Genomic DNA, 14037 nt, shown 5'->3' with positions numbered 1-14037 from the left:
AGCAGTTTTTTCAGAGAAGACTGTTTATTGGGGTGGACATACCACTGTCTTGAATCCAAATTCTTAAGTTCCCTTAAAAGCTTAGAGTTCTTCTTCAGCAGATGAAAGCTTTTCCTGAAGAGGGAAAATGGAAAGACTTCTCAGATGTAATTGGCACAAAACATGTGTTCAGACAAACCTAAAGAAAGTTTGTACGGTTTGCTCAAAACATCTTCAAAGATTAATGAAATTATCTGATTCACATCCTATTGACTTAAACGTCTTTTCATAACAGTATTTTTATTTAAACATGACTATCTGCAGTCTCGCCTCCCCCCTTCAAGTGAGGGTGTATGATGGAAGTGGAAGTTACAATACATAACCCTCTCCTTTGATTAAGCCACAGTCAATGGGCAAAGCTGATTTGCTCCTTACTTTGCTGCAATCATTTTATATATCTGGAGAGAAAGTACTCTAGGTATTATTTTATCAAAACAGATAGAAAGAATCATATACAACACAGGTAGTGAAAAACAGTTTACAATAAGTAACAGCAAACATGTCACTTTTATCATTAAAACGTAGCAGGTAGCTAAGTCATGGTCCAAGTTGTATCATCAAGATGGTGGTTCTCTATGGCAATCTCTGGTACCAATCTACAGGTGGCCAGCCACCTCCATAAACGCTGTGCACCTCTCATTAGATGAGCAACAAACATGCCAAAGTAAACCGGGGTGAAAACAGTGGGGGTGTCCAAAACCACTGCGACAGATTAAGAGTCTTAGACGGCCAGGCATCTCCAAAATGAATGATCTCCACATGAAGAAAAATAGAGTGGTCGATATAGCTGGACTGAGATCTTGGTCTGAAACAAGCCTCTGATGACAAAAATTGCCGGTAGAAGGACCTAATTAATACCCTTGTAACCTCTCAAAATCAAAACATATTCAGGATCTGTGTTTAGGGGGCATTTGTCCATTTGAACACACATATAGAGCACATACATGCCAAAAAAGGCACTACAGTAACCAACATATAATCTAACTCATATGCAGGATGGGTACATTTTTAAAGCATACGGTTAAGGGTAATTTATAAATGTCATTGTCTTCCAAGAAAAAGAAACCTGAAATGAGTTTGAAGAGAAAATATTAATCAGAAACAGCTTGAGACTATTTGTTATTCATAATGAGCCTCTATATTTATGCAGATACTCCATTCATAACAACCATTTCCAGCTAAATAGTCATTTACAATATTTTGAAATCTGGTGAAATAAGGACAATTTTCTTTTAATTAAAACATGATCATTTTAAAATGACAATAGGTTTGGAATGGTAGTACGAATGGTAGATGTGGTATATATGTACAGAACTATTACTGAATATATTACAAGGTCATTTGACAAGGAAATTTGACAGTCAACCATACCAAATTAACAAAACTTTTTTTGATTTTTTTTTATTGGTCAAGGGGAGCTTGTGCAAAAATTTGCAATGTACTGGTTAATTTATACATGGATTGATGGGAAATAGAAAAAGCACCCAAAATACAACATTTATATTGTCCAAGAGGCTCTTGCCTAAATATATATTACCTGATTCAAAAATTGCAGCTACAATTAATAATGAAAAATTCATTATCAGCCCGACCCAAGTAAATATTCATTTCACAACCCCCAATGCCTCAGTTCATTTATAAATAAAATTGAAAGAATGAAAAGGTGGAATACCTGCGGTCCCAAGAGTTCATGCCCAGGTCATTTAGAAGAAGTCTGCAGTAGTAAAAAGGGGCTCTGGGCTCCTGGTATGTGGGCTCCCTCTGTTGAGCTGCCTTGATGCTTGGGTCTCCACATTTCCACCTGGCCAGTTCCTCTTCTTCCTGCTGTGACTGACGGTGAATTGCATCCATGATGGAGGCCTCCAGCTCCGGATTCATGCCCAGAGGTGAAGGGGCTGGCTCAGTGAGCCGTTGCCTGGGCTGGGGTAGACATTCTGGGCTGCTGTGACCCAGGTCCTCCAGGAGCTGGTCCAGAACATCAAGTCCACCATAATCTTCTTCAACTTCTGTCTTTCCAGGTGCAAATTCATCCTGATGAGGCAAAGTCTGAAAGGTAGGAAGTGATGACTGGTTGTGGTGGTCTGCTACATGATCCCCACTGCTGTTCTTAGACTGTGACGGATATCCATCAAAAGTTCGGTAGAGTACTGCGCCATCCCAAGAGTACTTTCCTGAAATGTCACGCACAATAACACGGACCTCAGAAGAAGGTGCAGAGTGGTCTCCAGGGTTTGAGTCAGAGACTGAGCTTTCAGAAGGGATCTGCAGGTAGGACACTAGTGTACTGTCATTGAAAACAAAAAGCTGTAGGTTGGGGCTCTTGAAAACCTCAGACGAAAGTTCAGAGGACTCCACATAGGGGTTGTCATGGTTCTCGTTGATGAGACTGTGCAAGAGGGCAGGTCCACCACTAAGTGGATGGTGGCCCAAGTGGTTCACGAGGTGTGTCATGATCATCCTTGCAGTCAGTGGGATTAGCTCCATATTGCGCCTCTTTTTCTCTAAAATGAAAGATGATGGAAAGAAAGAATGCTGAATGTTCATTGTTCAATCTATTACAACTGTGTGTATTTTGATAAAAAAAAAAAAAAAAAAAAGAAATTTCAGAATGTGTGATTTATATTTAGAATTTGGGGGTGGATAGACAGCAGATTGCAGAACAATCTGTAGAGTTATCTATAAAACAGCATTATAGGCATTGAGCTAAATAAGCTTTTTTAATGTAAGGAATTTAGAATTGAGGAATTAAGAGAATATCATAAAATTAGTAACTAAATATTTCCTTGAAAGAGTAACCAGAAATAAATTTGTTACTTCATTGGTGGCCTTTCCTCAACTGAAGCTGCAGATCTTTCAGGGCAATACGGTGAAGGTAAAAAAAATTGCTCTTAAATTTTGAAAAAAGCCATTATGAGGTAACCTCTAAAAGGCTACAGAGTAACACTGCCCGACGCTTATCAACACCTTAAACTTTTATCTTGTCAGCCTTCCTCTGTATAGATATGTTTGTCTCGTACTTTCACCTTTTCTAAAGCTTCGGCACTAGCACTCCATCATAATTACCAAGAGCAGGCTGTTTTTCATTTCACACCATGCTTAATCTCACAGACTCTTTTAGGCAGCATCTAATCATAGGAGACACCTTTGAAAAGGCCATTCATTCTTTACAATGGGGCCAAAACTATCCAAAGGACCCAGCTAATGAGCGTCACATCTTTCCTGCAATGTGAATAGAGATCTACAGCACTTACTGAATTAGAGTTATGTAAATGCTCACGAACACTCAAAGTGAAAGGGATATCATTATTATTCTTCCATATTAAGATGAGGAAAAAGGAAAGAGGTGCTCACATTTTAACACTGCTATCAATGCCATCATGCTCATCAAAGAAGAAAAAAAAAGCTTTTCTGAATGATGGCAGGGTTGCATTAGGGATGCTCGATGCTTTGAAGTGAACTAATCAATATGTGCCATGGCAAAGGCAGACTGCTTTTAAGTTGTTCCATTGTTTGTTTTTGTCTGCCTCACATTTAGAGAAAGGATGGGTTACCAAGATCTCTGTTCTATATAAAGACAAGGTTTTAAAACTCCTACATCTGAAGTATGACAACTAAAAAAATGACAACTATCACAATGTATAACAAACACATAATAATATATTTATTATAATCAATACAACTTTACTGTACCAATAAATAGATATCTAATAATAATACTAATATTAAACAGTACTAATAAAATATAGAATGAGACACAGATAATTGCAAAATCAAGAGGCTTTGGTAAAATGGTTGTTGCAAAAGCACAACTAGGTTAACTAATACATTTCTAATGCCCATTAATCAGCACAAACAATTAATGTAGTGCAGTTCATTAACAGGCTATGGCTGCCTAGCAACATATCAGCACAACCAATTTAAAAGCACTTGGTGCAGTAATACACCTGTATAAAATCAAACAATAGGCATCTATATATGTTTATTTTGACAAATCTAAAACTGTTTTTGTGTGTCATGTTTGAGACGGCAAGTACTTAATTGAAAGAAAGAGACACAATCTACGCTTTTGTGCCGAGACTTCCCAATACTTCTGCATGTTGCTATGGTTACATAGTTTGTTTGGATAATTTCATAAATGTTATTCAACTTGCTACACACTACTTGTGCATCACATTATTCTAATTTCTACATTAGAGATGAGAATTCATTTCACAATAAGGAATAATAATTAAGAAGAATAGATGGGAGTTCATGGCAGAGCTGCAAACTTCAGAGCAGTGCATAATAATGTCACATGATGGACCAACAAGGTCAAAGAAGAAAACTTGTTCTTTTTGATAATTGGAATAAATGGGCTCTAAGTGGATGGGAGCAACTAATGCACATCATTTAAACATTGCATTTCACCTAAAATTAGGTGTTTGCACTTTTGCACCAGTTTGTTCTAATAAAATCGTGAGGGTAATATATGTTGGTCTGTAAACAAAACTTATATGGAAGTAGATGTATTCCATACAGAATTTGCTATAATATATATATAGATATATATATATATATATATATATATATATATATATATATATATATATATATATATATATATATATATATATATATATATATATATATATATATATCTATTGTGTGTGTGTGTGTGTGTGTGTGTGTGTGTGTGTGTGTGTGTGTGTATATATATATATATATATGCGCTATAATAAATATATATATACACACACACACTCATTATCACCTGAGCGTAGTTGACCGTGATAGCGAACAAGGTGCACTTGCAAATTCGTAGTGTCTTGACTGTCTCGTAAAACACGAAGTGTCTCCACACTTGAGTGGAAACTAGCGGGTGGGTCTTTGATTAGTTTTTTTATTATTTTCCGCCATTCTCTGTGCTTCTTCTCTGTTGTTGTTAGTTTACTTGTGTTCTTCACCGTCCGCTGTTTGCGGCACTTTTCCCCTATTTACTCAAACAGCGGCACCCCCGCAAACAGAATGGTAGATATTGGGTAGTGACATTGACACTGACAACGGGTGAATTAATCATTTTAATCGTTAGTGTATCACAGTCACCGGACCTGAACCAAATCGAGATGGTTTGTGGTGAGCTTGACCGCAGAGTGAAGTCAAAGCAGTAATCAGAGCAAATGGTGGATATTTTGAAGAAACTTGAATATAAAACACATTTTCAGTTATTTCACCTTTTTTTGTTAACTACATAACTCCACGTGTGTTCATTCATAGTTTTAATGCCTTCAGTGAGAATCTACCAATGTAAATGGTCATGAAAGAAAACACATTGAAGGTGTGAGAAGGTGTGTCCAAACTTTTGGCCTGTACTGTATATATATTTCATTTATAATTCACACACTGGGCAGTGGTTGACCTAGTATGTAAGGACACGGCCCATTAATCAGAAGGTTGCCAGTTCCCCAACCACCAAGGTGGTACTGAGTAAAGCACAGTCCCCACACACTGCTCTCCAGGTGCTTTTCATGGCTGCCCACTGCTCACCAAGGTGATGGGTTAAATACAGAGGACACTTTTGGAGTGTGCACCGTGTGCTGTGCTGTGTTCACTTCAAATATTACACATTGTAGCATGATGGTCTGCACTTCCTGATGTTGCTCTACTGACTGAGCTGTAGGAAACACAGTATTCAACAAGCTCTCCAAAAAATTCTAATAGTGCATATCACACAATTCTATACAGATATGCAAAAGAATCCTTACCCTCAGCCACGGTGAGCAAGTTTCCAAATTCCCCAGCTGCAGAGTGAGGTGGTGGCGGTTCAGTGCTTCTGACCTGTCCAAGTGAGAGGAAGGGGTCGTAGTCTGTGGAGAGGTCAGCCAGGCTCAGGAGGTAGTGGCTCTGCTGAGTGTGCAGGTTAGACCCCGAAACACAGCAGTGCAGAACCTACACGACATCACAGCAAACAACAAAATGTTTTGTCAGGTTTTGAAGGGGTGGTACTAGCCAAGTAGGTAACACATTCATCTATGAACCAGCAGATGACAAAACTGCAGGTTCAAAGCCCACTTACCATTGTGTTCCTGAACAAGATACTTAAGCATGACTTGCTCCAGGAGTCATGCTCCTGTGTTTGCTGTGCTTCACAGTGACAAAAACATTCAATTCCCCTTTAATGTAAAAAATGCAAGACCCATAAATGAGTAGTTAGTGTATAATATTAGTTTGAAACCACTAATCAATTTGAAGCAATTGCATAAAATGTGTGCATTAGTGGAGCTACTTAGGCCCCCTACTGCTGTTCTCTTTACTGACTGCAAGTAACACACCAACACATCACTGAATAATCAGCAGAGTGAGGACAACCTTTTTCTGCTTAGCACTGGGGCACAGTCTGTTTTCTCCACAGTCAAAAATGGCAAATTGGACTTGGACACCCACATAAATGTTTATTATCCTCGTTCCACTTTGCCAGATCACTCAAATAGGGCCAATTATTTGCAAAAAGAAAAAATGCCTTATCGACAACCATGATCTGTTGCTGGTGCGGTCATGGGGTGCATCAATGCACAAAGCAGATGGTCTCTCTTCCATTGGCAGAATGAGATAAGAGGTAGTTGGATGCTGTTTATTAAAGTGATTGAACAGGTTGGCTCTGTTTGATTTAATTAAGACTTTATCCCTAGGCTCAACCACAAACAAGTGCTGCACGTACACTCACACAGGAAGTTATCATCACGCCACCAGTGCAGAGTTATAAAGTTCTGTAGCCACAAAACTGATAAAGCGTTTCTATGATACACGATAAGAGCAGTCAGCTCTGATTGTCCCTGGACTGTTCGTATCAAAAAAGAACATGGCAAAGCGGCCTTTGTTCTCCCCAAACATAACAGGTGGACTCCAAAAACCCCATTATGAAGCTCTACTGCTTCAATGTAAATGAACAGTTAATCCTGTTCGCATATGCATGCCTGGATCTGGACGAGAGACACACATATTCACTGGTGTGTAACAGTTCTGGTTGCAAAATGTAGATCATTATGCCATAGTCTTTTCAGGACGTGCGGGAGGTGTACAGCTGCTACACCACAGCCTCAAAGTGGCTCCTTTTTTATGAATAAAAGAACCTTTGCTGCTTGCTTGACAACTAAGTGGCTGTCTTGCATAGTAACAGTTGCAGAGCACCGTGCATGTAAAGGAAAGGAAGAAAAAAAAGAGAAGGGGTGGGGTGGGGAAAAAAAAAATACAAGAGGATATACATTCGTGTGTGGACACAAAACATAGTACACAGAGACATGAAAACGTGCAGTGCAGTGCAGCTGCCGAGGAAGAGACTCAACAGATGGAGCTCCCTGACAAGACCAAGTGCAATCAGGCTTTTTACTGGACAGAGCTTCATGCTGTTAGACACAGAATGAGAGAAGAATAGTGGGAATGCACAGAAACAAACTGTATTTAAATCACGAGTGGATGAATGGAACGATTCATTCCTTTAAAATGGTCTTGTACAAAAAACAAAAAACTCTGCTTAAGATTAGTACCACTGACCGTTACGTCCTAAACTTAGGTTCACCACTAGTTAAAAATGGAAGCCAGTGTTGAGCAAATAGGAACCTTTTTTGTGACTTTGGCAGCGGCATTATTGAAATGACATTAATTAGCAATGCACACAGCATGTCTTCATTTATTGAACACATATTTGGTTTTGTGTTTACTTTTTGTGACTTTGCCAAATTTGTTGTTCATATCAATTATAAGTATGATCACAAACTATCTAAGATGATAAATATGAACCACCCCAATAAATATTAAATATCTTAATATGGGACAACCTCATGTTTAACAACGCTGCTATAAAACACTATTTATCACAATCAGACATCTTATTTCTTAATAAAAAGAGCAATCATTTACCTTTTCAATGAACAGAGAAGTAACAAATAGCTTAATGAGTACAGGGTCTGTTTGTATTAATTAAATTTACTTTCATCTCGCTTTGTCTTCTTTGCACCAGGTGCAGATTCTCTCATAGGCTGGACTTTTCAGTCTGGCTTTCATAGGCATGAGAACAATAGCTATTTAAATAATTTGGCCATTTTTTTCCTGCAGCAATGACATCCGTACAAAGGCCACAGCTGACCACATCTGCCAAACTGCACTAATACCTTATTAATTTTCTTCCTTTGTGAATAGTGGATTACTAACCACTGTCTATCCAGATCTTTTTCATTTAGTTTGTTCTTTATGTGCACATGTCACTGACACTTTTTGAATAACTGTGCTTTTCTGCACCAAAACCACATATCTTAAGTTTTGACTTGCAAATCAGAAGAACAAACTGTACCCTTTATTGTTATGCATAATTGTTTCATATGTATCTTCCTTTTTTTACCTTTCAAAATTAAATAATTGAAAATGGTTAGCTTCAAAATGCATAACAGAGTTTTAAGTGTAAAGGGCTGCCACAGATATATACTGCTGATGTTTTAGGTCATGTTTATCTAGATGTGTGGAAAATATGCAGGGGTGGAGCCAGAGTTACTTGTCTCCGGATAGGAAAGGGTCCAAAATAATTACGCCACAGTTCAGTTGCATTTGGGAAACTTTCATGCATTCTTCAGGAAGAAAATTGTCATTTGACCAAGTATTTAGGATGTGTAAACTAAAAGGTTGGAGTCGACATTGGTGTAGGACAGTAGTACTGACTGACACCTACCCTGTAGATGTAATCCAAAAGCGGGGCCTTCTGGGATCCTGGGTCATCCAGAACAGGCATTGTGATAGGCATCAGCAAGGTGGTGAGTGGCACTGCCATGCACCAGTCAAGCAGGCATAGCAACAGGGCTACCATGAGCTGAGCCGAACAAAAGAGGGAAGCCATTTTCAATTTACCATACTGAAAACGAGCCAAAGATAATCAATAAACGGCTGATGAAAAGCAGTGAGAAAATCCAGAGGGATAGGTGGGAAAAGTGAGAATGAGTTGAATGAAAAACCAGGAGCAAGATAGAGAGAAAGAGATGGGAGTATTCAAGTTTCTGAATTCATCACAGAGAAATGGAAGAAAAATTGTACAAAATTCCTCGCAATAAGATTTTCCATTTGCTTTACCTTTTTATCTGCCTCCACTGTAGAATGCTCAGCACTGGGTAGAAGAAAAGCAATGGTAGCCACAAAGATCTAGATCAAACGAACAGAGGGGCTATTTTAGCGAAATACTGGTAGTCTAATGGGAATAAAAGGTAGAGTACATTTTCATATCAATTTCAGGCACTTTTCGATGAAAATGTGGCCTCACATACCTCAATGATTCTCTTTGGGAGGGAGTTTTCTAATCTCTGGAGATGCTGCCAGTGGCAGATGAGAAGCTGAAACACATCACAGGCTACCTGAGCCACCACCTTATTCCCAAACTAAAAAGAAAAAAAAAAGAAACATAATATTACAAAATGCATGGTAAACATACATATATCGCCAGAGCACAGACATATATGGAGGACCATTCTTCTTATTTACAGTGTGTCATGTGACCTGGAAAGCGTTGTGATATGTCTACAATAACGAGGGAAGATTATAATCTAGATCTTAACATTACAAATATATAAGCATGTAAACATGTCCAACGATTGTAATGCGCTTCTCACTGGGATTCCTGACAAGAACATACACTGCTCAAAAAAATAAAGGGAACACTTACACAATGCAATGTAACTCCAAGTCAATCACACTTCTGTAAATATTGACAATCAATTTCACATGCTGTTATGCAAATGGTATAAACAGGTGGAAACTATAGGCAAGTATTAGCAAGACAACCCCAAGCTCATCCAGGATAGCACATTAATGCAAGTTGTGGCAATAAAGTTTGCTGTGTCTATCAGCGTAGTGTCCACGGCATGAAGGCCTACCAGGAGGCAGGCCAGTACATCAGGAGATGTGGGGGAGGTTGCAGGATGGTAACCACCCAGCAGCAGGGCTGCTAAGTCTGCATTTGTGCAAGGAGGAACGAGAGGAACACTGCCAGAGCCCTGCAAAATGACCTCCAGCAGGACACAAATGTGCAACTGTCTGCTCAAACGGTCAGAAACCGACTCCATGAGGGTGGTATGAAGGCCAGAGATCCACAGGTTGGGGTTGTGCTTACAGCTCAACACTGAGCAGTATGTTTGGCATTTGTCAGAGAACACAAATATTGGCAAATTTGCTAAGAGGTAGCCTGACTGCCATTAAGATGAGATCCTTACACCCCTTGTGAGACCATATGATGGTAAAGTTACACACACACTACCGAGCCTCATTTTGACTTGTTTTAAGGACATTTCATCAAAGTTAGATCAGCCTGTGGTGTGTTTTTCCACTTTAATTTTGAGTGTGACTCCAATTCCAGACCTCCGTGGGTTGATAATTTGATTTATGTAAAAAACAATTTTCAATTAGAAGATTTCATTCATTCAGATCTAGGACACCTTATTTTGGTGTTCCCTTTATTTGTTGAGCAGTGTACCAATATGTTCAGAACAGTGTGGCCAGGATTCTGATGAGTGAGGAAATATGAGTGCTCTGCTCACTACACTGGTTTCCAGTATCTGCCATGATCATTACAAGATGTCTAAAATACATTTTTTATTTGCCAAGTACACAGTCATACATGGTATGACATGCAGTGAAATGCCTGTGTGACTGCCATTGACCTCAATATTACTAATATTGCAAGTATTCAAGTGAAACAAATTTGCCAATATTACAAACAAATGTTAAATTTTTTTTAAACATAAAATATGTGTAACAAGCAGGGTGATGGTGTGCAAATGTGCAAAGTGATGTTGTGCAAATGTCTAGGGGGATAGAGTCCAGAAGTGATTGAAAGTGCAGAAGTGTATTAGAGTTCTGTCCTATGTAGTGTTGTGGTTGAGAGCTCGTATAGGCTGCAAGAAGAAGCTCCTCCTCATTCTCTCTATGCTGGCCTTCAGGGAGTGGAAGCACTTCCCTGATCACAGCAGAGAGAACAGTACATTGTTGGGGTGGCTGAGGTCCTTCACTATCTTCCTGGCCCTGGTCCAGCACCACTTGCTGTAGATTGAAGGTCAGGGAACTTGGTACAGATGATGCTTTCAGCTGATCGATCCATCTAACCTGCATGGTTGCGATGTTTCCCATCAGAATGCTCTCTATGGTGCAGGAGTAGAAGTTTGTAAGCACCTTGGAGGGCAGTCTATAGTCTCTCAGGCATCTGAGGTGGTTAAGACACTGCCGGGTCTTTTTCACCACAGTTTTGATGCAACAGGTCCTGCGTGATGTGAACACAGAGGTATCGGAAGCTGTCCACTCTATCCACTGGGCTCCTGTTGATGACAGGGGTCTGGTAGTTCCTCTCCCGCTTGGTACTAAAGTCCACTATCAACTCCTTTGTCTTGCTGACGTTCAGGTGGAGATTGTTCCTCTGACACCAATTCTCCATATTCTCTTGTTGTTTAAAGAGATGTCAGAGTCGAGAGAGTTGTCTCATGTGACAAAGCTTCATAATTTCTCCCGGTTATGTGTGCTGCCCCTGTAATGCCTGTAAACCTGCGCGGTACTGCTCATGTCCCACCTGTGGTGCTGGATGACCTCCAGGGTTAATAAATTTATTGCTTTCTAATCAGGTCAGCTTGCTTGTGACCAGTCTTTATTTTGTTACTGCTCAGGAACTGTTCAGTGCTTTCTATAACAGGGCATTAAAGAGAAGATGTATCTTAGGATACAGTTAACCAAATGGATCTAAAAAATTAGGTCTCTCAAGTCATGGCAACATTCTATCTTATGGCTCTACGATCTTTACTCTGGGGAGAAGGCTGTGAGAAAATCTGTGCAAAGACTAAAATTCAAAGACTTTAATGGGTTTCAAGGGGCTGCTGTTTGGAGCCCACAATTGAGAGATCTGAAAAGGGACAACTCATGTGAGAAAAGGAAAGTTGGAAATAGCTCTCTATTTTGTCCCTACATTTTTTAAGGCTGTTGGACTGCAGGTTTGTATAATTCTATCACTCTGACATCAATAGCAGGTGCAGGGTTAAAAGTTCTTCAAAACCCCATGCTAAAGTCAAAACCAAAGGTCCTTCACCACAACACAGTAAAAGCTCAACCTTGAAAAACATACACTATGCTAGACATTCTAAACATTATAAGGGGTACATTCCATCCTTACTGTAAATATCACTTTTGCACAGCACTTATTGTTTTGCTTGTTTGCACCTATTGTCCTGTTGAATGTAATATTTAATGTTAATATATGTTGCACCGGGGCCATGAAGAAACATTAACTCATCACACTTTGTACATGTATAAAGCTGCTGATGACAAAGTAACCTTGAACTTGGCTAGACTAAATGTTCTTTTGTACCAGGTGCTCTTTCCAGCTATACCAGCAACGTAGCATGAATCTGCTGAGCATCATCTTGACACAATAAAATGAAAATTTTGCACTTTTTAAACTGAAAAAGAGCAACATAACAGTACAAGATGGGTGCATCAAATATAGGTTCTTTAAAGAAAATAATGCTAATGAGAAGACAACCTAAAAATACTGAAACGTTAAGGAATCAATAACAAAGAGTAAATTCAAATGTGGTGATAGTGAAGACAAATGAACACATCGGATTCAGAATGCATGCAACATTCATAACTTGATCTGCTCTAAGGTCTGTAGAATTTGTGACAAATACCTGGAAAGCATGATTAGTGATAATTTAAATGTCCCCAATTATGTAAATTTCACTTTGTGACATTATTTAACATTAATACTATTTCCCCTAGCCTGTCTATGGTCCTGCAGTTGCTAGAAATAGGTGACAGGTGTAAAGCAGAAATGGTGCTTTGACCATTCTGCTTTGCCATTCAGAGAGTGGCAGCTCAGATGGTTGGATCTGGAATTTGTGCCCTTATGTTGTCATAGGGGAAAAGGTTACCCTCCCCTTTCTCATGCTTTGTACACCCAGAGAACTTCGCCCCCCTCCCCTAAAAAGGCTTAAAAACGTGTGAAGCGTTGCACAAATTTATTTTTTTTAGTTCCACCACACAAGACAGTGGGTTAATTTTATTTTTTTGGAAAAATGCTGACACGACCACCTGTCCTTGTCGAACATTGTAGTTGGTACAATGTAATGTAATGGTGTTGATGATGACATTTTTAATTTTTCACAATTCATTTCCAGATTTAGATGAAGACTATACATAAAAATTAACAACATATTCCACCCTAAATCACAGGACTTACAAAGCTATTATGCTTTCTTACTGATTGATTTCCACCAGTTATCTGACCACAGTCACAAAATGAATCTAACTACTCACTTTTAGTGTGACTCCCAAAACATTGATGGCATCTTTGACCTGATGAGGGATGTTTTGCTGCACAAGCTCTTCACAAACCCAAAGACCCAGACTACATATGGCAATGCATCTGTCAGTAAACAAAAAAATGTTTATTGGTCAAATTGTAAATTAATCTGCTGTCAGGTTTTTACGGACATCCACACGGTCTAATTACTACATAGATTCAATTGATTTTTCGATTTTGTGTGAGCTTCTTTTGTTTTTGGCGCCTTCTGCATACCTGGCCGCTTCACTAGGTTCGCTGCGTGCAGTTGTCAGCAGAACATTAACCAGGAACTCCTTTATAAGGTGGAAAAAAGAGAAAATAATATAGATGTGTCACAAACAGAACTTTATGATGTCACCATACTGATATTCACTAACTACTATACCTTAATGTCTTCCTTGCCCACAACAATGTCGTCAGATCCAGGAGTGGACATCAGAGACGGAATTTGGCGGTACAGGTTGGGAAAGCAGACCAGAGAACCGAGGACCGTCTGAGCCTCTATCCGTGGGGCCTTAGAGACACAAATCAAAGCCGGCAGTGCAGACATCATGACTTCCAGGACTGATCTTGCTGTAAATATCACTTATGATATTTATTGGTTTGGCAATTTTGCTCAATATTTCATTGACAACAAGAAGAAACCACTTATTAAAAATGCA

At 39.2% G+C, this 14037-nt stretch overlaps 1 protein-coding gene across 8 annotated transcripts in view; it reads right to left on the bottom strand.

Moving 5' to 3' along the window:
- The window catches only part of ralgapa2 (Ral GTPase activating protein catalytic subunit alpha 2), a 90824-nt gene that overhangs the window by 30356 nt on the left and 46431 nt on the right, over positions 1 to 14037 (bottom strand). For 7 of the 8 annotated variants that reach the window (XM_028969605.1, XM_028969654.1, XM_028969640.1 and 4 more), the window contains 9 exons: positions 13761 to 13889; positions 13610 to 13668; positions 13348 to 13456; positions 9321 to 9431; positions 9130 to 9198; positions 8735 to 8872; positions 5781 to 5964; positions 1712 to 2540; positions 43 to 114 (listed from right to left, as the gene is read on the bottom strand). In XM_028969605.1, coding sequence (XP_028825438.1) covers positions 43 to 114; positions 1712 to 2540; positions 5781 to 5964; positions 8735 to 8872; positions 9130 to 9198; positions 9321 to 9431; positions 13348 to 13456; positions 13610 to 13668; positions 13761 to 13889 — 1700 coding nt within the window. The remainder of the gene's footprint in view (positions 1 to 42; positions 115 to 1711; positions 2541 to 5780; positions 5965 to 8734; positions 8873 to 9129; positions 9199 to 9320; positions 9432 to 13347; positions 13457 to 13609; positions 13669 to 13760; positions 13890 to 14037) is intronic. The other variant, XM_028969632.1, reaches the window with a different exon arrangement.

Source organism: Denticeps clupeoides, chromosome 1 (genome assembly GCF_900700375.1).
Source record: "Denticeps clupeoides chromosome 1, fDenClu1.1, whole genome shotgun sequence".
NCBI classification, from domain to species: Eukaryota; Metazoa; Chordata; class Actinopteri; order Clupeiformes; family Denticipitidae; genus Denticeps; species Denticeps clupeoides.
Note: the sequence above shows the minus strand (reverse complement) of the source record. Positions and strands in the feature narration are given on the sequence as shown.